This window comes from Merops nubicus, unplaced genomic scaffold (assembly GCF_000691845.1).
Source record: "Merops nubicus isolate BGI_N331 unplaced genomic scaffold, ASM69184v1 scaffold17195, whole genome shotgun sequence".
Taxonomy (NCBI): Eukaryota; Metazoa; Chordata; class Aves; order Coraciiformes; family Meropidae; genus Merops; species Merops nubicus.
In genome coordinates this window covers 1-27,416 of record NW_008607812.1, presented here as the reverse complement: position 1 = coordinate 27,416, position 27,416 = coordinate 1, and the positions used below count along the sequence as shown (strand labels likewise).

General features: G+C 41.8%; 1 protein-coding gene across 1 annotated transcript in view; it reads left to right on the top strand.

Annotated features, from left to right (window-relative positions):
• PKD1L2 (polycystic kidney disease 1-like 2) overlaps positions 1-27,229 on the top strand; it is a 41,682-nt gene extending 14,453 nt beyond the window's left edge. Inside the window, 31 exon segments of the mRNA XM_008940083.1 lie at positions 71-212; positions 711-911; positions 1,127-1,272; positions 1,746-1,940; positions 2,799-2,924; positions 4,137-4,319; positions 5,370-5,494; positions 6,366-6,492; positions 7,636-7,770; positions 8,468-8,693; positions 9,119-9,312; positions 9,731-9,961; positions 10,172-10,273; positions 10,482-10,660; positions 11,033-11,179; positions 11,697-11,896; positions 12,042-12,268; positions 12,762-12,978; positions 14,003-14,192; positions 14,931-15,150; positions 15,596-15,707; positions 17,086-17,226; positions 17,897-18,082; positions 18,901-19,228; positions 19,739-19,872; positions 21,202-21,329; positions 21,674-21,834; positions 23,425-23,635; positions 24,987-25,088; positions 26,198-26,329; positions 27,119-27,229. Of these exon segments, the coding sequence (XP_008938331.1) occupies positions 71-212; positions 711-911; positions 1,127-1,272; positions 1,746-1,940; positions 2,799-2,924; positions 4,137-4,319; positions 5,370-5,494; positions 6,366-6,492; positions 7,636-7,770; positions 8,468-8,693; positions 9,119-9,312; positions 9,731-9,961; positions 10,172-10,273; positions 10,482-10,660; positions 11,033-11,179; positions 11,697-11,896; positions 12,042-12,268; positions 12,762-12,978; positions 14,003-14,192; positions 14,931-15,150; positions 15,596-15,707; positions 17,086-17,226; positions 17,897-18,082; positions 18,901-19,228; positions 19,739-19,872; positions 21,202-21,329; positions 21,674-21,834; positions 23,425-23,635; positions 24,987-25,088; positions 26,198-26,329; positions 27,119-27,229 (5,259 nt within the window).
• The last annotated feature ends 187 nt before the right edge of the window (positions 27,230-27,416 follow it).

Below are 27,416 nucleotides of genomic sequence, written 5' to 3'. Positions count from 1 at the left end.
GATAAATCACAACAGAAATCACAGCAAAGAGTCTCTACTGTCATGTTTTCTCATCTGTCTGATTTTCCAGTCTGCAGCCCTCCCCCTAGCCTGTGGCCTGACTGGTTTCCGGCCGAACTCTCTGAATTTGCTTCAAAGCAACACATCCACGTTGAAAATGAACAGCTCCTTCTTGCAGACACAGGGAGAGGCTTTTCAGATTAAAGTAACAGGTAGGGACAAGCAGGGTTTTTCAGATGTCTTTGAGGTAGTCTCTGCCACCCTGACATCACACTGATGTTACACACACATAGCCTCGCCAAAAACTAGGAAGTTAAATCACTTCACTGGTTGAGAGCTGATACTTAATATGTGAGTTCTTTAAAGTAATTAAAAGCCAAGTTTGTTCCAGGCTGTTGCACAGCAGGACAAATTCAGTTATCTTACTCCAAGCTGTTAATAATCTTGTTAAGGCCCATCTGGAAATATTATTCTAAATGCTCGATCAAATAATACACCTTTGCCTCACCACGCAAACACCACCATGTTTTTAACAGTGCTTCTCCTCCGAGAGCTCACTCGGTAGCGGGATTTCATCTCTGGTTAGGCCCACCCTGATGTCACTGCTGCCTGAACAAGCAGCCTGGCTGCTGGAGCAGGCCAGATGAGTGTCTGAGGGTGAGTGCTGCCGGGGCACGCTCAGGGCTGAGTTCTGCTCCCTCCTCTCCCAGCAGTGAGTCAGCGTGGCTACGGGGAGGGAACCTACCTTGTCAGCACGCTGCCTCCGCCCCAGATCCCCCGCTGCGCCCTGTCTCCCCAGCAGGGATCCGTGCTCACCACCTTCAGAGTCTCCTGCAGCTCTCCTTGCCTGGCAGATTCGTGCCAGTCCAGTCGGAACAGGCAGCTCACATACTGCTTCTATCTGAAACCAAGTAAGTCCTGAGGTGAACCGTTTGGCTCTCACCGCGGTGCTCACAAGCCCTGTTACTGTTACTAACAAGAGCACAGGCACAACTTGCCTCTGGTGCCCAGAGAGACTAGTAACAAGTCAGCCAGGCCTGCCCAGAGCAAGCCCAGAGTCCCCTGTTCTTAGAGAACAGGTGTCTGTGTGGTGTCTAGTAGGTGAACCCCCTCTCTCCTGTTTCAGATTCTCTCCTGCACTGTGGCCCGGATCCTGAACTCTTCCCAGTTTATCTTCCACTTGGAGAAGAGGAAGACAATTTCATTTTACATCTGACAATTACTGTTAGCAACAACTTTGGTGATACAGTCCAAACTAATGCTTCAGTGAAGGTACGCAGTAGGATTACTTTATTTCAAGATCTCTCAAGTTGAGACCTAACCCACAATTCACTTTTGGAGCTTCCTTCTATTTATACATATTACTTCCTTTGGAACCTGCCATAATCACAATTTTCCTGTCTAATAGAGACTATTCACTGTGGACTTGAGGTAGTCAAAATCTTCTGCTGTCCTTTTTCTAGGATAGAACTGAAAAGACTATGGCTTTGGACATTGGGCAACATAAATGGTATTTAGTGAAGCTGGAGATACTCTGTGCAGGCCCCAGAAAACTCCCGCTTCTGCCTCAGTGCCCTAGGAAGGAGATCCTTAGCAGGTCACTACAAATAAAACATTAAAAACTGGGAACACAAGCTTTTCTATCCCACTCTAACTAGGCTGTCAATAAGACAATCATGGAAGCCGCTCAAAGAGAATGATAACAGCGTTGACAATGCTGAGAGCATATCTGATTTCTTCATCAGGTTGGACATGCGGACATGACCGATGGGAACCTGACCCTGCAGGCTGTTGTATCTGAGAAGGCAAATGCCATCCTAAAAGAGGGGAACAACAGCATGAGTCTTTTCCAGCTGTATAAGTCAGTGACATCTGCCCTTAACCAGGAGACCCAAGAGGAAAGCTTTAACACATCTTTGCAGACAAACACACGAAAAGAGGTCAGCCAGACACTCGTTTCCTTGCAGTAGTACAATGCAGTGGAATGGACTCTTCATATTCTTTGACAGCTGTTAAGTAACAAAAAGCTCATATATGTCACCATCTGAAACCAATGGAGGTTTCAAGTTTCTAGCATTTGTCTCAGTGGGTGGCACAGGTTTCAGCTATTTTTCACTATTTGCCCACATAAAGAATTTGTTTTATCATCCATAGTAAAAGAATTAATTCTCAATTGTTACTGCATTAACTTAAACTAATTTGGATAGTGTTTGAAATTTAACACATCAGCCAGAATTTCCACAACTCAAATACTAATAGAACGGCTTCTCTTGCAGGAGAGATACCCTGCCTGCTTTTCCCCAGGAGTGCTAGGTGGCTGGCAATTTCGGTTTGTCCATTTCAGCTAGCAGCTTATGTTTCAGTTATAAGCTTATATTTGTACAGTGCTTTGAGTGCCTCAGATGAAAAGAACGAGAGAAAAGCAATGTATCCCCCAATTATGATTCATTATCTGAGGAACATCAATCATACATGGCTCTGCTTTCTCTGGAAGTGGCATTTATATGGTAATTCACATACTTGAGTACAAATTCTCACAAGTAACTCTCCTTGCTATTAATGGATGCTGAGTGTATAAATTCCCTGTGCTGGGCGGTAACATAAAAGTTGTGATTATACAGTTACTGAGGCAAGTGGCATCTTGTCAGTAGACCTCGTATCAGTTCAGATGATCCTTGTTGTGTAGTCTTACTCTACCACATAATTTAGAGCAAGCCTGGCTGTCAATATTCAGCACTACTTGCACAGTTCTAATTAGCATCTTATTCCTTTGCCTAATTATCCCTTTTCATCTAAAGCTCCGAGGGCTGATGCTGACAACTCTCTCTGCTGTTAACGTCACATCAGTGCAGACTGCTCTTAAGATGTCAGAATTATTGAAAGAAATCACTTACAGGAGTGAAGAGCTGTCTGTCTCAGCGCAGGTAAGAAGCAATTCATCTTACATCTCCTCACACCACCAGTGCAGACTCTGTTGTACACCTCTGACCTTGACATTTTATGATACATTTTTGAGATGGCAACATTAAATTTTAGTCACAGGCATGTTAGAATCTATGCTTTATCTTGTAAAGCCCTCTTAGTATCCTGAAGAAAAACTGCCCAGGGGGGTTTTTCTAGAATCTCCCAGATCCATCGGCCCCTGCTCCACACACTGTCACAAAATGCACATAGGCAAGCTGTCAGTGAGGCAGGGACATGTCGGCACCCAGAGGAACTGGGAACAAATGGTCAAATTTGCCTCACACAAGTATTGAATCTTATCTGGCAACATGACATTATTAGTAGATGATGCTATTTATGCATAAGGAGTGAGCACATGGGAGGACAGAACAAACTGTCACTGGGGAAGTTTCCCAGATCCACTGGCAATAAACAGAGCTGTTCTGATTTCTGAGGTATGATACAGTTGCAGCCAGACAATGGCTTGGGAGAATTTCAGCAGTATGTGGTTAACCTTGGCAAGACAAGAACATAGCTCAGATTCAGCACTCACCCTGCAGTAAGGCTGCTAAGTGTTTGCAGACTTTGGGAGTGGATATGTCGAAGCTTGCAATGAGTTTGCTTGGCTCCCTCACCACCCTGGGCTAAAAGTTGGCCAATGCTCTCACAATCACAAAGCAATCATTGGCTGCATTCTGCACAAGGAAAAGATTGTAAAAATCATTCTCCTTTAGCACTTAGCACAGCACCAAGCCAAGGGTATTACTTGCTGTTAATCAAATAAAGTTAGTGAAAACTAAGACTGCATTGCACATGCACTTGACAATATGGTGGTATTTTTTTGGATACACCACCTAAAAGTATAACCTAATTTACTGCATTACTGTACATCTAAACTGTATCCTTGCCCTGTGTTTGACAGACAAGCTTCCTTCAGATGTTATTCATCTTTATTACAGATTAAATCTGTGGAAGCAGGTTGCGTTTTTCATCTGTTGGTACACAATCTAATATATTGTCTTTATTGGAGTTTGAGGTATTAACCCAGCACAAATAATTATACTGAAAACAGCATTAGCTACAAAGAGTCCCATGAAATTACTTATGTTGCAATATTCAGTAAATGACACAAGTGTAACTTCTGTTATTTGTAGAACCAACACATTAAACTTTCCCCCTTGTTTCTGATGCAGGTGGAAGCTAGCCACACTCTACAAGATGTCAGTGCTTCCTTGCTCACTGTAAACACAGAGGACAGCAGAGATGACCAGAAGCTAAAGGATGCAGCCAACTATCTGTTTAATGCAGTGAGCAACGTTCTTAAAGCTTCTGTGGAAATCAGAGCTGCAAACACTACAGTGCCAGAGGCAGAACAGGTCATTTTGGTTTGGTTCCGTTTGTTTTGGACTGTGTGTGAACTTGCTTGCTTTGGAAGGTCTTTAAGAGTTCTGCTGCCTCTCATATTTTTAAATTGGCATTGGGTAGGGTTCATTGTGACACCACGATGGACTTGAATATCAAAGGAAACCTCTCCCCAGTTAAACCTGTTAGACTGAATGGTGTGCTAATGAAGATGACAGAAGCCTCTTAAGATTTGTTACTTTTAAAGGTGAACAGGACAACTCACAGCATCGGTGTATGACCTCTCAAGGGCCACAACCACATAGAGAATTTTCTCAGGTTTGATTCCAGACCCTCCTTTTGCCCCATAATTCAAGGAAGACTCAGGTATTCAATATTCATGATTGAGCCCACTACTTCAAAGCTGGAATCAGCTCTGGTTGCTGCTTAAACTTTTTCAGAAAGCCCAATCTGATTTTCTATTCAGAATTATGCAGCATGTTTGTTTTGCCCTGTCCCCTCCTATCTATAGGTGAATTGTCACAGTTGCCTTTGTGTGCTTCCTGAGCTGAACACACTTTAACTTCCATTGCTGCAAGGGAGTAGGACATGAAATAAATGTAACCTGAAGTAAAAGGTCATGAACTGTTTGAACTCCCCCAGGATAACAGACTAATAAGACACAATTAATATGAGATCAGGTCTTGCTTTTCCAAGTAACTAACCACTAAAGTGTGCAGCTAAAGGGCATTGATGTACAGAAGTCCATGAATATATTGCATTAAATTGATGTCATGTTTGTAGTGCTTCAAATTTCAATGTGTATACATTATAAATAATGGAATATGACTAAAAGCTGTAAGATATTTATATGCTGTCTGTAATGTTTTAATGAGAATTGCAGAAATTGAATTACTGATAAGAATAATTTTCTCTGAGATTAAGAAGCACATCATTAAATTTGCCAGCTTTGTAAGACACTGAAAATTAGTATTTGCTCCTAAAAAGAAGAAAAGGCAATTAACATGCAACTTGATGATTCTGAGGAGCTTTGTTGCAAGTTTCCTCCTCTGATCCTTTTGTAGAGTTCAGTGTCACACCAGCTCCTGAATGCAGTTGAAAATCTACAGAGTGCCCTTCTGTTTGGGAAAGAACCTGATGATGAACCTACAGTGCTGACCACTCCTTCTGCCACAATGTATATACACAGGTAACAGTAGAAGTGGCTCCCACTGAGGTTCCTGACAGTTAATTAAATTTGCTCCAAATATTCATTACATTGTCCTTAAATGGAGCCACACAACTAAATATTGTAGCATGGTGACAACTTCAACAGTCCAGTGAGGCTGTCATTACTAACTGATAGTAAGAACAGCCTGGACTCCATTTAGCTTCAATGACACTGTAGAAATTTTCATGCTGTGTCTTCTTCCATTCACTGCTGTTTCCTGGAAGAGGCAGTAGCCTCTTACCTTTGAAATTATGTGGAAAACTCATGTTGTGCCAGCTAAGGGTTTTTTTTCTTTTCCAATTTCCTAATAATGACATCTTATATAGAATTGTAACCAGCTTGGCAGGAGCAAATAAATCATGAGGAGCCTGACAAGCATTCTGCATTCCCTATAATCAGCCCCAGATTGTTCCCCCAGAGCCTGGTTTTCATCCACATTTAACTGCATTCAAGTCAAGAGCATGTTCACATGGAAACCAGGTACATTTTTCACATAAGCACACCTAGTTGGGTACAACTTCCTATCCAGATACACCAATTCCACCTCTTTAGTGATGATTCTGTGCTGGTATGTGGAGTACTATATCAGGGACTGATTAATGTACAAAGTATTTACTGGTAGAGTTAGAAAAAGTAGAGTTAGGAAAAGTTTTGCAACTACATTATACTTGTGAAGTGAGAAAGCTTCTTCTGTAGGTATGAAGTCCATGCTATTGATATTCTTTTTCTGGTTTGTCTTTTGGCTTTGGTGGTTTTTTTTGTTTGTTTGGGTTTTTGTTTTTGGGTTTTGTTTTGTTTTGTTAATTTATCTTTTATTCTGTTTTGCTTGTGTCCAACCCTAACTGGACAGATTACAAACAGAAAACATGGATGGCACACCCATTAACATCTCCACTTCCAGCTCTGCCAGCTTTACTCTCCCACCTGCTTCCTCCCTCAGTGTTTCAGGAGTTGATGATGAAACACTCGACATAAGGGCAAGTAAACAGCTTTTATCTGACTTGATCTGTTATATGATTTACCTTCTTGATCTAGTAGTTTTAGAATCTTTTTTCCTTTTACAAATAATACACAAGCACACAAGTCATCCCTTCTGTCACACCAAGAAAATAATTTGAAATATTTTGGTCCAAAAAGCTTTCACTTCTCTTAATTGCATGAAGCTTGTTCAGCAATTGAATGAGGACTCAAAGCTTAAACTCCCTATTCCATCAGCCCCTCATATAAACTCCTGATTCATAACTGCATGGCTAGAGATGGCACTGGCATGAATCAATACCTATAAATCTATTTGCTGGTTGTTTACATCTTAGGAAGCAATAGCTCAGAGTCCACATCACCATTAAAACTAACCTGCAGCAGTCCTGTTTCATCCCAGACAGAAACACATGAGTTTGAAGCATTCAGATCCTGCAGGAGACAAAAGGCCTTTGAATGTCCTGATGATAACATGTCCCTCAACTAAATTAGGATATGATGGTTTTTCCCTCAGAACAATAGATGGCATATTATTGTCATATTTTAATAATACATTTTCTAAAGGCCTCTCTGCTTGATTTGACATTCTCAGGAAGCCTCTACAATAACCTGCAAAAGATATTTTTTTTTCCATTGTGTCTTTTCCAGCTCTGCTAAAAAATGTCCAGAGCCCACTGAAACCGCTGTCGTCCCTGAGTGTTAGGAGAGGCTCCTGAATCCTCTGCTTGGACTTGATGACTCTAACACACTCTTCTGTGCATTGCTATCACAGCAGAAATAGACTTCTGTTCCTAATTCCAAGCAGAGTGCCACTGCCTAGCTCTGGTGGAGCCACTTTGAAAGAGGCTTATGCAATCCCATTTTGATCTGGTGTCTACAAGGCAACAGGGTTACAATGAATGGAAACAATAAACATTGTTGTGCACATATCACCTTTCAGAATCAAAATCACTTTCAACGTTTGTGTTTGACATACCTTAGGGATAAGGCAGCTTCTTATTAAAATCTAGATGCAGGCTTCTTTTAAGTCAAGTACGGTTTGGGTCTGAGCTCAAGCTTTCACTATTCAGCAATTTAGAGTGTGAGTATAATGAATTATTGACAATAGCTCAATTTTCTGATTGTTAATGTCTTGCTAATAGATGGTGAGCTTTGCAGTGAATCCCTTTTTCTCCAGTGACACCAGTTTTGACATCAGTGGAACAGTGGGAGGTCTAAGTCTTACTGCTCTGGATGGCTCGATCATACCAGTCAGCAATCTCAAAGAGAACATTGAGGTAACCCCACGATTTTCTGTCCCTTTTTCCTCCTTTCCCATTTTTTTCCTTTCTCTGTTAATGAACTGCCATTTGTGTGTCATTTGTCCCACACCTGGGAGGTGACTGCAGATGATGGTAGTCTTCATTACTTTATACAACGTGATCATGGTGTTTGCATTTGTGATGGAGGGATTTGTGTGATGTGACAAATGAAATAACAAATATTTCTGGCTTTTCTTAAAAAGGAGGTATTTTATTCTGCATTTAAATGGATGTAAGAATGTTAATGGTTGTGGAAACAGATTCCAGATTCCAGTCATACCAAAACACAATGTAATGTCTGACTTTATCACCCAGCTGTGTGTTCATATTACTACTGTTTGGGCTTCCTAGCCAATGTATAAGCTGACATCTAAATCACTGAAAAATGCACTTCATGTAGCAGGTGTTTCAGCCATCTCCTCGGCTCTTAGTTCAGAAATGTACCATGGGTCACAGACTTTGTGATTTATCTATAAAGGCTTCAAATTAATTTTTCTGAAATTAGCTGCCAGCATCATGAAAATTACTTTGAAGCCAATATTTTTGCTGGCCCTGCTTTCCCCATGTTACAAAAAAAAGATTATCTAGCATGTGGCTGTGTTGTGCTTACAGGTAACAGAAGCAAGATTCTTTGCTGTATTTAAAGCTATGATGTCTTTCTGTTTAAAAACAGATAATGCTACCAAGGCTTTCAGCAACTCAGGAAGATAAGATTCTGTTGAATCTGGGCAATTTTAGCACTTTCCAAGTCAACATTACCTCAGAAAACACATCTATAGTCATCCACCTGGAATCTGAACGTGACATTCCAGTAATACTCTACTTAGGGTATGGTTATCGCCCAAATGAAACTAACTACGATATGAAAAATCATCTGTTCTGTAAGAGGACTACTGCAGGTAAGGCACCCATCAACTTGTGCCTTCTGGGCTTACGTAACTGAAAGACCTTCCCCACCCCTAGCAAATAAAGTGCAGTCAGTCGGGGAGTGCTCATCCACAACACAACAGCACATGCAGGTATTTGAGAATTAGCCTTGACCATGAGTTCAGACATCTACCTGACCATGAGTTTACTTGACCATGAGATGTCTAACTGGACAGACACCTCTCAAAGGAGTTTCAATCTGTCATGCTTCAGAGTTCCAATCTCTAGCATACAGTGTTATCTAACAGGAGTTAAGAGTAGGATGTCTCAAAGAGCGAGTTGCTAAGAATTATTTCATACCTGCTTCTTTAGTTTACTTGATTATGTGCAATATGGCTGCATGCTTCTGAATTAGCATTTCTATATGTACATTGAAATGAAAATATTTATGTTCAAGGTGAGACAAACACCTGGGTTCTTAGCCCAGAAGAACTAATTTTTGGAGGGGGAACCTACTATTTCATGGTTTTACAAGATATGGGAATGGATTCCACAGTCTATGACAGCCTAACTATAGCTGTCACTTGCTTTGCATCTCGCTGTGTATTTTGGGATGAGCGCCAGGGGAACTGGAAGAGCTACGGATGTCATGTAAGTAGAGTGAAACAAAACAATATTTTGATTACATACTTCAAAGCCAACCCTTATAACCAACATCTTGTAGTAAAATGATAGCACTGAACTCATACCATAAAACAAGATCATTCTGAGATGTTTTAATAAACTGAAGAAGTTTAGTCCTACTGGACTAAGCTTCAAATGACATTTCCATTTCGATTTCTTGGGATGGACTTCTATCTGAGAAGAAATGGAACTATTCTGACAAGGCTGTATTATAATGCCTGTTTCTGGCTGGACATTAGAATTAATATTCCTTATTGGAACTTGAACAGTTCTTGTCTGTATAGCAGTTCTCCACACTAACTTACCAGTCTCAGCACTGTCTTTTCATTTGCTCTGTAACACTTCGAAGCCAAATGTTTCACCAGGAAATTTTTCTGGTTTTCAGGTAGGACCAAAAACAAATCCTAGAAGCACACAGTGTCTCTGCAACCACCTGACCTTCTTTGGGAGCTCCTTCTTCATCATACCCAATGTCATAGATGTTAGCAAAACCGCACAGCTATTTGGTACATTTGTGGACAACCCAGTGGTGGTGACAACTGTAGGATGCATCTTTCTGATATATGTGCTTGTAGTTATTTGGGCTCGAAGGAAAGACATCCAGGATGATGCCAAAGTAAGTCTTCAGCTAATAAAGGCTGAATTTAGGCCAATTCTCACTTTGCCTAGCCTGTTTTAATAGGAAGTCCTCAAAGAGTCCTACTGCCTTCCCTGTAACTGTTTACTGGTCCCTATATGGACTGTTGACAAGATGACAAACTCCTTCCCACGTCTGTAAGGAATCCATACTTACAGCTAACAGTGCTTGCATCATGTCACCCTGCAGGTGAAAATCACAGTGCTGGAAGACAATGACCCCTTTGCTCAGTACCGTTACCTTGTGACGGTTTTCACAGGACACCGCCGCGGGGCAGCCACAACCTCCAAGGTATCAGAGAGCTGTGTGGGGAGACAGTTCATGCACTCTGCAGAGAACTGGGTGAATAACACCCGAGGCTATTAAACAGGAGAGCTCCGATGCAGCATCTAAGCCAGAAAGCTCTTAGATTTGAGCAAAGCAGAAAGAGTATGCCAGAGGAATAATCATACATAGGATTGAGATGTGCAAGTCTTCATTTTGCCATCTTATTCTCCAGGTGACTCTCACCCTCTGTGGAATGGAAGGAGAGAGTGAGCCACACCACCTAACTGACCCTGACACACCAGTCTTTGAACGGGGAGGAGTGGATGTTTTCCTGCTCTGTACCTTTTTCCCTCTTGGGGAACTGCAGAGTATCAGATTGTGGCACGATAATTCAGGGGACAGTCCATCCTGGTAAGTTGAGATCTGTAGATCTTGGAAAGTAAAGATCCACAAATTATTATTTTTTTTTTATAATAATGGAAACAGTTTTCCTTTTCTACCATCTTGAAAATCATCCTTTCTACAGTTTTAGAAAGGAAAGAAGTGTTGGTTTCTCATTTTTAAAGAAGACTAGATCAAATCATAACCTAAACTCCAGAATCAGGAGTGCTCCCCATATCCTGTGTCCAGGACAGGATGGGATGTCTTCAGCTGTGCCTTACAGTTTAGACACAACCCAAGAAGCCAAAGGCCAGTGTTTGTCCTCCATCGTCCTCCTGAGCCCTGAATTTCACACCTTCCAGTTACATGTGAATGTGCCCTGTATGTTTTTCTTTCTGACAGGTACGTGAATAGAATATTGGTGCATGATCTGGCATGGGATCAGAAATGGTACTTCCTCTGTAACTCCTGGCTAGCCATCGATATTGGAGAATGTGTCCTAGATAAAGTGTTCCCAGTAGCTACAGAACAGGACATGAAGCAGTTCAGGTATCTTCTGCATTATGGATTTCCTAACTCTTGATAGCAATCGGTCTAGATAAACAAGTATGCAAAAAAAGATCAAATCCCTAGACAAAAAAAAATCTAGGCAAAAAGGGAGCTCCTTCCACTGCTCTCAAAGGGCTCTGAACAAGGAAAAGAGGAAGCATGGTTACATCTAATCGTTACCCTAACTGTAATTCCACTGGAAATACTGGTGTTACACAAGGATGGCCTGACAAGACCTACAGAAACACAGGCATCTTCTTTTATGTGTAATTTCCCTAACATTTTATAGAGAAACTGCTCATGATTAGCTTTCCCTCCATAGTGTGGCCAGAAGGAAAGGACAAAAGTAGCTACCACCAATCCATGCAAATCAAGCCATGGCATTTGATAATTTCTCCTAGTTATTATTTCTTCTGACAATGCCTAGAAGCACAAACAGGTCAGGATCCCGAACTACAGCCTTATTCTTCCATCTCCTTTCTAAGTATCCATTTGATTTTCCTCCCCTCCTTCCCAGCAATCTGTTTTTCATGAAGACCTCCAAGGGTTTCCAAGATGGGCACATCTGGTACTCGGTTTTCAGCCGCTCTCCACGAAGCTCCTTCACACGAGCCCAGCGTGTGTCATGTTGCTTCTCACTGCTTCTCTGCACCATGCTGACCAGCATCATGTTCTGGGGAGTGCCAAAGGATCCAGCTGAGCAGAAAATGGATTTGGGTAACAATCCTCACCACTGCTTGGGCTGGGACATAGAGGGCAGAATCTAGAAGGAAGGCAGTTGAACAAATGGCCTTTACACAACAGAGAAATCTGACGGTTCCCGTGGTTATTTTTACTCCTCCTCTCTGCTTGATCTTGACAGGTAAGATCGAGTTCACATGGCAGGAGGTGATGATTGGCTTTGAGAGCTCCCTCCTCATGTTCCCCATCAACCTGCTCATCGTGCAGATCTTCAGGAACATACGATCCCGGTCAGTGACACGGGGGGCAGAGAAGAAGCCGGGAAAGAACGGTCGAGTGTCCCCAGGCCTACCTCCCACCCCACAGGTCGCCCAGGCTGTCTCACTCACTCCAGAGGCTGTGATCAAGGCAAGTCCCTGTGGCTGCTCCCCGGCGAGTCCCGCACTGCCCTCTGCTGCCACAGCAGCCACCTTCCCTGTCCCATGCCCTCCAGCTTGTCTGAACCGAAAGCCAACTACACCCTGGTGCAAAGCACTCATTCACCACCTACGTGGAACCCCGACTTCCTTAACATCTGCCTACGTACAGCCCAGCCCTTGCACACACATCATGTGCCACCCGAATCACTGTGTTCAGGGGCTAAGGCAAACATCCCACAAGACAGTGAGGACAAGAGGTATCACAGACCCTGTCTTTCTCAGCTTAGGTCCTCACGCTGTATTTTTGAAGCCTGGTAGCTGTCTTGCTGGACTCGTTGAACTCTGCCTGTCACATCCAGCACCACAGGATGTGCTGTCCTTATCCATTCCAGAGATTTTAGCAGTTGGTGCAGCTCCTAGACAGTGGGGCCATCAGATCACAGCAGCCCGAGTCACTGCTGTTCTGCTGCTGTCTTTTCCAGGACATAAGAAGAATTGCCAGCTCACTCTTTAAAGCCCTGAAGACTCCATCTCTCACTTCAGTACCAGATCTTGGGAAATCAACTAACATTAACACACTTTTGGCATTGGTCGAAGACATCATCTGCCAGCAGAACAGAGCTGGGCAAGAGTTTTATGATGAGAGCAAGAGGAAGGATGACCCTATAATTGTCACATTAGGTGCTATGGATATACAAGGTAAACAACACAAGGTGACATACCTGATGAAACCTTTGTAGTGAAAACAATGGTAATGCTCTGTATGGAGACCCCAGCTCTTCTCACACTCTGATTCAAGGGCAGTTACAGTATCACAGAATAGTTGAGGCTGGAAGGGATCTCTGGAGATTGTCTGGTCCACCACCCTGCTCTGAGCAGGGTCAGCTGTAGCAAGTTGCCCAGGATCACATCCAGTTAGATGTTGAATATCTCCAAGTTTGGAGATTCCACAAATTCTCTGAGTAACCAATTCCAGTGTCCAACAGCCCTCACAATTTTTCCTTACATTCAGACAGAATTTCCCATGCTTTAATTTCCCACATTTTAATTTGTGCCCATTGCCTCTCATCCTTTTGCTGTGCATCACTGAGCACTCAACTGAGTAGAGGCACTCTGCAATCTCTATTTCCTACACTATAAACTTAAATGTTGGCTACTGGCCTGGCTTGGGAATACAATCAGTATCTAACAGCATAAAGACTCACAAATATCTGTTTTTTCATAGTCTAGTCCTGTCCTTTTTCTTTTGTCCTTTTTGTTTTGAACATATGCTGCTGCTCCTTTCAGTATGACTCATAAATTAGCATGAATTTATTTTCAATTAAACAAGAATATATGAGTAAACAATCCCACTAATTTCATTAAGACTCACGTTTGGCTTTTCCAAAGAGTGTACCAAGCTATTAATTGCACAGGTAAACTACAAGCAAATTAACCCTTGATCTTATCTTACTTCTCTATTAAGGTTTCAGGACCTCTGTCTAAGTTGCCTTCTGGCAACAAGACCAGCCCATTCCAGCGGGGCAGCATTAACCATTAGTACTAAAGCTGCCTTTACAGAGCCCTTCCAATGCTGCTCTTCAATTTGTCACATTCACAATATTGAGCTCCAGTTCTTCTACCCTTTGTAATGAACAGCATTTTAATCTAGGAATAGCTGTGCTGGTTTCTGTAAGAATGAATAATTGTTTGCCTGCAGAAAAACCAAGCAGCCCAACCCCAGAGAAGGGAATGTGTGAGCGGCCGAAATGCAGCGGTTACAATCGCTGCCTGTACACACAGCTCCAGCGTGTGGAGATGCAGCTGGAATTACTGGGGCCAGACAAATTTCAGATGCCCCAGAGTTACACACAAGCTGTTCGTCAGGTTCGGCACATGAAGAACCTCCTGGAGAACCAAATCTGCTCATCAGCATCCATCAGTGAGAGGTAACCTAGTTCTCATCTCGTTCGCAGTGTAAGTAAATTCAGGTCATGAATTCAAACCTGGTCAGGGTGGTGGAGCCCAGATAATTACTGCTCAGTGTGTGCCAGATAACCACTGCTATAGCTGTGGAAACACATTTTTCTATTATACAAGCAACAGATAAATTTCAGTGTATTGTGAACTGCACACAATAGCAATAATGACAGAACATCGCTCTTTGTCATTTTTGCCTCCAAAATTTAATGTTACAACACAATGCCACCTGATAGAAAAGGGATGGGATAATCACTGAGCTTCAAAGTCTCAAAAGTCTCTTAAAATGTACAGATAAAAAAGAATTAATAAGCTCACAAAAATATTTCTGTGAAATATGATAATTAAGGTGGAAGTATTGATAACAATAGCACTAATTATCTCTCTGGCCTTTACAGCAATCACAAGAGATGTATCCAGCAGCTAAAATGCACTCATGGTTCTATTCATCAGTATTTTTACTGGAGGTTCAATTATGCATGAACCGACGAGCAGATACCCCATCATATTTGTTTTCATTTTTCATTTCCTATATAACTGCACTAGTTAAAAGAATTTAGAATATTCTGACTGAAATTTTAGATTGTAAGATGTTGCCTATCCCCACTGAACCCAAAGACTGTGATTCTGGGTTCTGTTCCACTGCAAACTGATTTTTTCTCTTCTCGTTGACTCTCAAGGTGCTCCCTCACTCCAAGCTTCTCCGGTGATGGCAAGAAAAGCTCTTCTCCCAGAGGGCTGCCCTGCTGGTTTGTGTTCATCGGGTGGTTCCTTGTTGCAGCCACCAGTGGTGTATCTGGGTTCTTCACCATGCTCTATGGGCTGCACTATGGCAAGGAGAACTCCATCAAGTGGCTGATCTCTATGGCCATCTCCTTCTTGGAAAGTCTTTTCATTACACAGCCCTTAAAGGTAAGATCCTCAGAAATACAGCCACTGGCCACTATGAAGTCATGCTTCTGTAATTTCAGGAAGACATTGTAATGTGTTCTAAACAACAGGATTTAACATATGGAATGAGAAGTCTTTGCCCCTGGGAGCTAGCCAGTGGTTTACAGCCTTCTGTTGTCTTCTGCTGGCATTAAGTCCATTAGTTTCTCCTGCTTTGCCAGTTTAATAGGTGGTGAGGTTTCTGACCAGGGAATATGTGTCACATGGCAAAGTCTGTTTAGCTGAATGATGCAGCTGCTCAGCACTGTGCCCAGTTCTCTTCTTTGTGAGCTTCAGATGGATGAGTTCAGCAAAGGCAAAGCACAGTTGTTCTCCTGTGGTGCCTGAATCCAAAGGGATCCAGGTAACGCCTGAGCTTCTTTATCTGAAATGGGCATTTAGTGAGTCTATAGCTAATTCTTTCCAGGTGCTGGGATTTGCTGCCTTTTTTGCTCTGGTTCTGAAGAAGGTGGAACATGAGGATGAAGAAAACACAGCTATTGATGGGCCTTTATATGCACCAGGTAACTGCCTGTGAAGTGAGAAATTATTAAAGAAACTGTTCTCCAAGCTTTTGCAGTGCTTTCTGCACAAACAGTCACTCAGCTCAACAGAGAACTTCCCTGGTTATCCTTCTATACCCGAATCTTAGCTGACCAAGTTAGCAGAAATCACTAAACCCACAGGTGCCATGACAATGTGCCTACCCATTGGCATTCCCAAGATCAAGTTGGAAGTGGAAACAAACCTAAATAACTGGGTTTATGCCAGATGGAGAAAATATAAAGACCACTGTATGTTCAGGTTGGTTAAATCTTGCATAAACTATGAAAGAGATCACAAAGTCAAAAAGAAAGAAGCAAAGTTGTTCTGGACCAAAATAATAATACCTCCTTGCTTATCTTCTTCCTGCTGCAAATATATATACCTGCACAATCTCCCTTAGCTCTGTTTTAAGACTGCCCCTGTTACTAGAGACCAACTTGCTGCCAGGATACTGATACTTAACTCTTTCCTTCCCTCCATCCCTGGCTTGCCTATGTCAGGAAGAAAGAAATATTCTCCTGTAACAATTCATACTACATCAAGAATTGTACAAGTGGATAGTCCATCACTTTTCAGTCCATCACCATTCAAAGAACACCTAGAAAAGAAAATAATCAAATGTGGCAAACTGAATGAAGCCATTATAATAAAAACTAATGAATCAGTGCTATTAGTATTCAGTAACTATCTTCAGATATTTTAGCTCTCACATCAGACATAAAAAAAATCAGATATACAAGGAGGCTTGTTTGAGCTCTATGCAGACATCTCAGTATTCATGGCATGGCTTGCAACTAAACCTTTAACTAGTCCACAACCTAGTGAAAATAAACATACGACAGTGCAGAATGCACTCCTCATCTGGACTGGTAGAGCTTTATCAGACAAGTATACCTAAACATCTCAAGGAAATGTTCCACCTCCTTTAAGTCTTTTATGAACGTTCAGGGATTACATGCTTTTCCAACACCACAATTATCTGTATTACTCCTATAAACCAAACAGTGGCTTCTGCCATCACAATCATGTCTAAAAGAAGCTGACACTAGCAAGGAGTCCTAGGGCACAGCAAAGGATCATCTGCAGTGTTCTCCCTGGTCAATCTCAGGCTCTGAATGCATCACCTCCTGAGATGCTTGGCCTAGAGAGAGACACCTGGACTACACCTGGGCCTAAACCTGACACGTTGCCTTTGTGAGCTCCTCCCTTCCCTGCTGTTTCCCTTACTATACAAATTGTTCAAATCACATCCCCTGTGTTCCCAAGGAAAAGGGTTAAATAACAATGTTTCCCTATAATGTCAAAAGAAAGGAGAAGCAGGACATAGATGATCTGTTGACTGATTCCAGGGTGTACTGCTCTCCCTCACAGGTGACCCAAATCCCCTCTTTGGAGCCCGGAGGGACAGTAGAAGTAATATTTACCAGCCACCTCCTGCAGCCCATGTGGAGAAAATGAAAATCAGCTGCATGAAGGAGCAGAAAGCATTTGCACTCATCAGAGAAATTCTGGGTATTACCCATATGTAGATTATCTTGTTTTATTCAGTAGTATTCATCAGTAGATTTACATCAGTGGCAATACTGTTCTCTTGGGTGAAACAGTTTTGGCATGTCTTCAGCTTTCTGCCAGCATTACGGTGTACAGACAGGCTGTTCAGTGGCAGCTGGAGCTGGAGAGGCAAGTGTGGCTACACTTTGATTTTGTGGTGAAGAAACACATTACAGACACTTTAGAAAGGGTAGAAGGAGGAGGGCAGCAGTTAAATGAAGCAGAAATCAAAAGAGCAGATGGAGGTCATCTTTCTAAAAGCTGGTAGCATCTATTGGACATGATTTATACCTCAGTATTATGTCCTCTAAAAGCAATGGGGAAAATTACCTCAATTTCACTTGGAACAGCCTTAGACTACCTATTTTATTTAGAGCTGTCATTACTGTTGCTGTTCAGGAGCCTTCCCACTAATTTTCTTGACTTCCACCCTTATTCCCAATGGGATATGCAGAAACTGCAGCACACTGAAGTAGCTTTTGCTAATTCATTAGCCCTGGTCAGTCAGAGCCTAGCAAGGCATCTCCTTAACCTAATAAGTGATGACAGCAGTAATCATTCATGCAATCTATTTTGAACAGCAGTGTTAATTCTGAGCTCACATGTGCTGTCTCTTCTGTTTTTTTTCCAGCCTATCTGGGGTTTTTATGGATGCTGTTACTGGTTGCCTATGGACAAAGAGATCCCAGTTCCTACTACTTAAACAAACACATTGAGAACAGCTTTACAGATGGATTCCATGATGTCTTCAGTTATAGGGATTTTTTCACGTGGGCAAACACTACCTTAATCAAAAATCTTTATGGATCATATAAAGGTGCAGTGTCACATTCTGTCACTTCAGCTTGCCAAATTCTGAAACTTCATCTTTTATACATCTCCATAAATTGCACATGCATATTTGACCAGAAAAAAAAGAGACTGTGAGTGCATAAGTCTGGTGTGGATTCTTCTAATAGGAATCCTAGTGGATAACAAAAGCACCATGGCTTGGCCCCAAGCTTAATGTGCCCTGGTATTTTCCTTACCTTCCATACGAACCGACATTCCTGCACTGTAATTTTCCATTATCATATTTTACATTACTTACTCCAAATATTCAGACACATGCCTCAGTTTCACACATTTCTTTCCATAATTCCAAAAAAGAATGGCGGATAGGTGGCACTGTGGAGCTTTTCCTCACCAGAGCTCCGTCTGCACCGCGGCTTACTGAAGGCTGATGATCACCATGTTTCTATCCAGCCATGTCCAGCAGTAAATATGACCGAGTTTTCACCTCACATTTCAGATTAAATGTTGAAATACAGACAGGCACTGACTGGCTGTGGCTGAGCGAATGCTGCATACAGCTGCTCTGCTGGGCGACTCAAAGCAAGTCCCTCCTCTCCAGGCCTCAGCTTCCTTCTGTATCAAGGACAGATGAGGCAACGATACTGAACTCCCTCTTCTATGGGTGTTATCTGAGAATTCAGTTCAAATCAAGGGCCTAATTTTCATAACTATTTTGCTTAGGTTTTTTAGGGAAAAAATCTACAGCAAAATATTAATGTATCAGTGAATCATAAATGAGATGAAGAAATATTTGTTGTTCCATCGTATTGCCAGTGCTGCTCTTTTCCTTCTCCTGTTTAGGATTCATTACAGATGGCAACTCCAAGCTGGTGGGCAGTGCCCGAATTCGCCAAGTAAGAGTGAAAGAAGACACCTGTCCTGTCTCTCCCAAACTCCAGCACGTGGTTCAGGAGTGCCATGCTCCATATTCCCTCCAATCAGAAGATACATCAGACTATGGGGAACACTGGAATACTTCAGTCTTTGAGAACTCCTCAGACTGGAGCTCAGCATGGCAGTATCAGAGTCAGTCCAAACTGAGGGGGCAGCCCACCTGGGGCAAACTTGCCATCTACAGGGGAGGGGGATACGTGATTCACCTGGGAACTGACCCTAAGAATGCCTCCAGGTACCACTTGTACTCTTGTAAATTATTAGCGTGTCCGCTGTAGCATCAGTGATGCTCTTTCCTCTGCCCTATTTAAGATTCATTTCAGATGGCATCCAGAGTTTTCCTGCTCCCTGTTGTACTGAATATTGTAGATATCACTGGTGTGTCATCATTGCATTTTATGTACCTACCATCTTGCTCTGTGCAAGGTAACAACCAGAATCCAAAATTAGAACCTGTTTTTCCTAACATATATGAGGTAAATGGTGAGCTACCTGAGGCATCACAGGTCTAGCACTGGCCAATATCTGGAAACTGCTTCTCCAGAGGAGCCAAAGAGAAACTTGCCACCTAGACTAATAGTACGAATACACCCCATGTCCAGACTTGACAGACCAGATGTCTGCTTGAACATCTTACCTCTCTGGTTTACTGTTTATGGTAATATGCAAACACTCCTTTCCTCCATGTGATACTGTCTCTTTCCTGGATGAGCTAGGTCACTGGCTTTACTTTTTTTTTTGGCAGAATTCTCCAGTACCTTTTTAACAATGTCTGGCTAGACACCTTCACAAGAGCAGTGTTTGTGGAATTTACAGTCTACAACGCCAACGTGAACTTGTTCTGCATTATAAGCCTGATGTTTGAAACCAATGCTCTAGGTGAGAACCTTTTAAAGTTACACATTTCTGAAGACAGCAAGCAATGCTGTCAGTGTTTACCTTGTTATTGAGTCAGTAATCAGAAGTGTTTTAATAAATCTAATCATGACAGAATCAATGCAAAATTTATAAACCATTCAGGAAAAATGTAGCATCTCAGTAACACAGACCATAATGGAACATCTTAGGTTGCTTACGCTGTGGCTATGGGCTGGTGAAGAAAACAGTACTGAAAATTAACCTCCAGAATTCACACAGCAACAATTCACAGGGACAATAAAAAGTTATGTGTCATAACAAAAATTAACCTACAGAATTCGCACAACAACAATTCACAGGGACAATAAAAAGTTATGTGTCCTAATAACTTCATATAATCGATACAATTTTAAGACAAAAAGTACAAATAACAGTCTGTCTTTTTTGTTCCAGAAGATTTCTAATATATGGACACATAATCATATACTCTATAATCTGGATACAACACAGAAAATAGTGAAAGTAGATTCTGGTTTGAAGGCTATAGGAAAACATTAAATCTGGGCAGTAGCCTCTACCCTGGTCTCACAGGGACAGAATCCGAAGCTTGCCATGGTCTGCAGGCCATCAGCAGTTTGGGTTCAGCCAGGGCAGCTGACCTGAGTTGGCTACAGGTGTCTCCTAGACCATAAATGTCCTGCTCAGTATAAAGGGGGAAGTTTGTTGAGGATGGAGGGTCTTCTGCTTGGGCTATTCTTGACCCTGCTGCTCTTCCAGCTCCTGAGGATGCCTTCCTGGTTATTGTGACCACCGTACGCATGCTGGGCTGTGTATAACTTTGCTTACTTTATATTGATGTTGGTATTAGTGTGGCTGTTTCATTAAGCCTGTTTTCTCATCAGCCTGTGAGCCTCCTCTCCGTTTCCCTACCCTGTTCTTGGCTGGGGAGGGGCCATTGGGCAGTAGAGCAGCTGCTACAATTTAAATCTGGGTATGGTAGAAATACTCAAACCAGACCACAAAACTGAACTCATTTTCCTCTTAGAATGAGATTCAGATTTACATCTCTAGGTCCTACTACTACATTTCTGCATTTACAGTCCAATCCAAAGTCAGTCCTGCTGGGGCTAATAGCATGCTATTATACAAGAGAGCATTGGCACTCTAAAAGCCATTGCCTGCCTGAAATTCCTACCTGAGGAAAATTTCAAAGAATACTTTTAAGGCTGCTCACGTTGGATTCAGTCACACATTGATGTGAGTATGAAAGTCTTACTGGTGAACTATGTTATTTAAATGAAAACAGATCTAATTGTTAGAGCACTGAGGTGAACACTGCTTGTTTTTCAGGGGCCTTCTTCACGAGTGCAGAGCTGCAAAGTGTCCGGCTGTACCCCTACACCAACAGCCTGCACATCTTTGTCATTGCAGCAGAAGTCATTTATTTCCTCTTTATTGTGTACTACATGATAGTACAGGTGAGACCTGTGGGAAAGCTTGGCTGACAGCATCACCTTGTGACTGGTTTTGATTCTGCTTATAAAAACTGTAGGACTCCTTGATATCAGCAGTGCTGCTGCTCACTTGCACCAATGAAAGATTGAATCAGTTCTATATTAAATAATAGAAAAGTTACATTTTACTTGACTAAAATGCCTTTTTTTTTGAGAAAAATAATGAGATTACTAGTGCAAGATGTAGTTTTATCAATGTGCAGTAGTCAGTTTTATTGCAGAGAAGATAGCCCTATTCTCTACAGGAGTCTTGCATGAGATGGAGTCATGAGACTGGCCAACCAAGAGTCAACTTCTTCTTTCCACAGGGAAAACTGATGAAGACTCTGAGATGGAGATACTTCCACAGCAAGTGGAATCTCCTGGAGATGGCCATTATACTGATGAGCTGGAGTGCCCTGTCAGTGTTTGTGAAGCGGACGATCCTTGGGACTCGAGATATCAGTTACTACCAGGAACACAAAGAGGAGTAAGTACTAATGTTAGTTAGTGCTTCCTCTGTCAGTGCTGCTTATGCAGAAACAAACCTACTTCTCCTCTTCCCAGAGAGCAGCTTGTCTGTGCTAGGTAATGGTGTTCTGTATGGCTGCATTTATGAGCCATTTGAGTGTTTTAGGGCTTAGATGTGTGTCAGCAATTGGATTTTCTTCTGATATTGCTCTAATAAAACCCAGCAGATGCGAGCACCAAGTTCCCCTGTGTGGCTGCTCATTCCTCATCTACACCAGCCTCTTCTGAACCAACCAGCCTTTCTGCTATGGGACATCCATCCAGAGAGTACATAACCTGCCTCGTTCTTTGTTGGAAAAGCCATGGGTTAGAGGACAACGATGGCTTATTTTATACAGGATGGAAAACTATAACTTCCATGAGAAAAACAGTCACCCAGGAAAGAGGTCACAGAATCACAGGATAGTTCAGGAAGGAAAGGATCTCTAGAGGTCTCTGCACTCCGACCTCCTGCTTTGGTGTTAGATTAGGTTGCTCTGGGCCTTGTTTGGTTGGATTTTGACATCTATTCCAGTGCTGAACCACTCTCACTGGAGAAAGAGGGTTCTTTTTCATGTCTGGCTGAAATTCCTCTTGCTGCAACTTGTAGTTGTTGTCTTTTGTCCTGTCATTGTGCACACCCAGGAGTGTCTTACTGCATACTCTCAACAACCACTGACTAGGTGTTCACAGACAGCAATCAGAGGCCTCCTTAGCTTTCTTTTTTCCAGGCTGAACAAACCCAGCTCCCACATCCTTCTCTCCCATGGCCTGTACCCCCCTCCCCAACCACCTCAGTGGCCCTCTGCTGTACTCAATCTCCAGCTTGCACTGGGGAGCCCAGAACTGGACTCAGTACTCCAGATACAACCTTACAAGTGCTGAGTGAGAGGAAAGAACAAACACTTAACCTGACAGCCACATTCTTGCTAATGCAGCATGCAGAGATCATACAGGTACACGTCACATGCTATGTTAGCATACACAATTTGTGACAGCTTTTTCTGGTCACTGTTGTTGTAAACAAAGTCATAAGTATATACAATGTGCTACCTTTAAAATTGGCAAGTATAACTACTACCAAAGTTTTTCTGAAGCTAACTTTAAGACTCTATCCATCTCAGTCACAGATCACAGTTCTGACCTCCAGTCTTCTACTTCATTCCTACCAGTATCTTCTCGGATGTCTTGCTGGAAATTCTGTCCCAGTAACCCCATTCTTTCAGCTACACATGCACAGAACTTGTCTTCCTTCACAGGGGCCAGGATTTCACAGTATGTTTGCATTAGCTGCCTTTAAACTCACCTACTAAAAATGATCAGTATTTGGGCTACAGCCTGGACTCTCTCTCAGCAATAGCTAATGCTTTAAAAAAATACTGTCATTTACAACAGCTTTTTGTGGTCACCCAGCAGGAAGTACAGGCAGGAACTTTCAAGCAAGAACTCAGCTCTCCACTGAAAACAAGGACAGAGTGACTGGCTTTTCCAGCACACTTGTTTATGCATTTCAAAGGTATCTGTGTGCATGGCCTGTTACATCTCTTTTTTTGTTGTTGTTTTCAAACAGCTCTGTAAGCTTTAGTGAAACAGCAAGAGCAGATGCAGTTCTTGGCTACCTGATTGCATTCCTAGTGCTCCTCTCCACAGTGAAACTGTGGCACCTCCTGAGGCTCAACCCTAAACTAAACATGATCACCTCAACTCTAAGGAGAGCGTGGGGGGATATCTCTGGATTCATCACTGTTATCACACTCATGTTCCTGGCCTATTCCATTGCCGTGAGTATCACTCTGGTTTCTCCTGTCTGCAGTCTGTACCCAGGTGCTGAAAGGCTAAATGAAATATTTCTGAATGCTGAAAGCAACACAGCTTTGAAATGTAAAAATGAATAAAGCTGCCTATCTAAATCTTAAGTTAGAGCCCAGTTTGTCAGTATTATTGATGGAGAAGTTAAAATACCCACTTGTCTGCTCTTGGCAAACTGAAATTTAGTACAAAAATCAAATACTGAGACCAAAAAAAAGGACTCTCTGTGAGTAACAGGTGTGACAAAAACAAAGCACAGGAAAAGTCACTTTCTGGATAAAGCTCAAATTGGGGAGAAGGCAGCAAGTACCATTTTCTGCTTGGTAAGTTTTTAAGTGGGAAATAATTATTTTTCTGCCTATTATAGGAATGCTTATGCAAATAAAGTATTTTCATTATAATGAGATCAAAGAATTATCGGACTGCAGCTGTTCATGTGTATTTACTGTTTTAGCTGAAATGATCTGTGTAAATCTTCTGGCAGTGATGTGGGAAATTCAGCACATCTCAATTGCAAAATCACTGGAAAAAAGTGGAAAACATCTGAGCCAAATCCAAGTGTCCTGTAAAGAGCATTCCTGTGACAAACAGGACCTGCTGCAGGTCCTGCAGGACCTGCTTTCACCTTCCTCATCTCTCCCCTCCTGCAGTACTGACACTCCAGCAACCCAGTAGCTTTAGGCCCTAGTGTGCCCACAACCTGAACAGGTAAAATCAGCCATGAGACCAGCTCCATGACTCAGACTGTTGTCACATCACACAAGTGCTGGAGCTGTGGAAGAAAGAGGCAGGGTTATGCAAGTAGGGATGGAGAAAAAGGTGAGACTGTAGCAGCCCTCATTTTAATCAGACACATTAGGCCCACCAGATATAAATGAAGAAAACAGCACCGTGGTTACTGAGTGCAAACAAGGTAGCTGCCTCTTGGGAAGGATCTGTGTGCTGAAGGCAAGTGTGTTTGACTATGATTAATTTAGTCAATTATGCAGGGATAAATCTGCTACTTAAAGGTGGTGTAAATTACTTTTCTAATTTTATCATGTATCTGCATGGTTTTTACATTATCTAGCAGCAAGCTGAGCAGGTATAAAACATTCTCTTATGTAGGAAAAAGTCTTGCAGCTAAACACATTCAAAGTGTGAATCCAGTTCTTTAGGTTAGTCTTCTGTGGCCTTGCCTGGTGTCTCCCCTGCTCATAAACAAAACCCAAAATGGAAAAAAAAGAAAAGCTTCACAGCTCTAATGAAAAGCTAGGAGGACTTTCTTTGAATACAGCAGCCAGTACACTGATCATGACACAAATATGCCTTCTTTCTCTGCAGACAAACTTGATATTTGGCTGGAAGCTCTCCTCTTACAAAACTCTCTTTGATTCAGCAGAGACCATGGTCAGTCTTCAGCTGGGAATCTTCAACTATGAGGAGGTAACACCTCTGATTTTGAGAAGTTTATCACAGTGTAACTAGCAGCTCAGCTATCAAATATGCTCTGAACAAGCCAGAAGAAAAGACTTTCCATTAGTGCTAGACTTTAATTTTTGCAAGTTCTACAGCTTCCTAAACCAGCCACCTTTTCCCATCAATGAAAAGATAACAAAATATATTTCACATCCCATTTTGACCATCACTAGACTCATAATGAACCTTTCACTGAGAAAGGTGCTTGCATTTTAACTAGACATGTTACTTATTGACTACAGAAAGTTCTGAGTAATTTCTTTAGAAAGCTACAGACAGAAATGTGAGTGATGCTCTGCATGTGTTCTGAACAAACACCCATCACCTTCCCAAAAAAGGCAAGACCTTCCACAAGGGAACTTTACCTCACATTTGTTTTTATTATTATTGACTTTTAAGTTATTTCAAGTATTACAATATCCTTTAACACCTCTTTCTGGATTAAGCTAGTTCTTGGACAACTGACTGTGAAGTTCTACTTGGTAGATGTTTTTAGACCATGAATCCAAAAGGGTATGGGTAGCTGTGAAGATCCATGGGCACAAAGTTTTTCACCTCTACATCCCACTCATGTAGTTAGTCATGAAAATATATTCCTGTGTTATACCTTACATAAAAATAGGGGGGTTGGATTTTCACACAGTCCTTCATTTGTATGTGTCTGTGACAGTCTGACTGGCTTCTTTGTAAAGACAATATGAAATAAAAGCATACAGAGAAATCATCTATACTTTGAAAGCTGAAGCATGGTGGAACTTCAGCTGTTCTGTGGATAAACAGATCTCCAGGCTTGTCAACTTTCACATGAAATTTTGAAATTCAAATGCAAACACTTAAAAGAAAAAATTGCCTATATTCATGTATCATATATAAAAAATATACTATCATCTTTGTACTATACTATACCAACATGGGAAAGTGACTAAAGGAGAAAATTTATATGTATTATGTAGATAGCATAATCTATTAGCCACAAGGATTTTTCAGAGACAAACTCTTTATTGTATCTTTAGTGCTTGTATGTGTGCTTTGTTTTTATAATCAAAGAATGATGTCTTACCTTATGAATGTTACAGGTCTTGGACTACAATCCAATTTTAGGCTCCTTCTTAATTGGATCCTGCATAATTTTCATGACATTTGTGGTACTGAATCTGTTTATTTCAGTGATTCTGGTTGCTTTTAGTGAGGAGCAGAAGCACTACCAGGTATGTTTATCTAAGTTCTCCTGCTGTTTTTAACATTTATTGTGCAGTGCTTACTCATGACTTGGGTATTAAACCATGGGATGAAACCCATGTAAAATCAGTCCAACTCTTAAGAAGTCAACATTTACTCAAAAAGCACACTTCAGATTTTCTAGATTTGTGCTCTCCATTCTTGTCCAGATGAGTCCCTGTTCAGATTTAGGACAAGATCGGTTTTTTGATGGATTTAGTATGTAAACAAAAGACTTAGATTTGTGTCCCAGCTCCACTGAAATCAGTGTAAAAACCACTACTAAAATCCATGTGGACTTTACAACTCCTTTAAAAAATGTCACTGTAAGTGCCTGACCCATTCAAGCTATTCACAGCATAGTAAAATCCAGTTTACCACTCCAGTACTGTCCAAAATTCCTCTATGTTTTAAATATAGTCAAGGGAGATTAAAAGAAAGCATGTGGTCAGTAGAAAACAAGATCCATTTAGGTTTTCTCATGTACTTGCTTTAGAAATGGTGGGTAGCTCATTGTATATAGCACTAGCTGGATGGCAGTTGGCAAGTTAACTCCAGGCTCTGGTAAAAAGATTTCTGTGCCCATATGGGACTTTTTTGTCTTGATAAAAATACTGGCATGATGCTTTGCTTTGGCAGTTACTCATGCTCTGCCATGTGAAGTGTTGGCTTCTTCCACCTCGAGGAGAGATCTCCTCTTGTCTGTCCTGGGCTTCAGCAGAGGCTGTATTTGCTTCTGGTCCGTGCATCCAAGTAACTTAGTTCTCATTGTTTTTTAGGCTTCAGAAGAGGAGGAGATTGTCGACCTAATGCTAATGAAACTTTTCAGTTTCTTCGGGATTAAATGCAAGAAGGAAGAGAAGCCAGTCACCAACGATCAGCCAGAATAACTTGTCAATGATTAAGTGACAACCACAATGAAAAGTTATTTGTTTGTGGGTGAAAGACTGACATTTTAACTCCCTGTTGCAGTGGCTAGAGTTAGGTTATCACAGCTTCTGCCCAAAACGCTACGGCCTTCAACCAGTTGTTGCTGATGTGTTGTTTCTGGTGTATTAGAGGAGAAATAATGCTAAA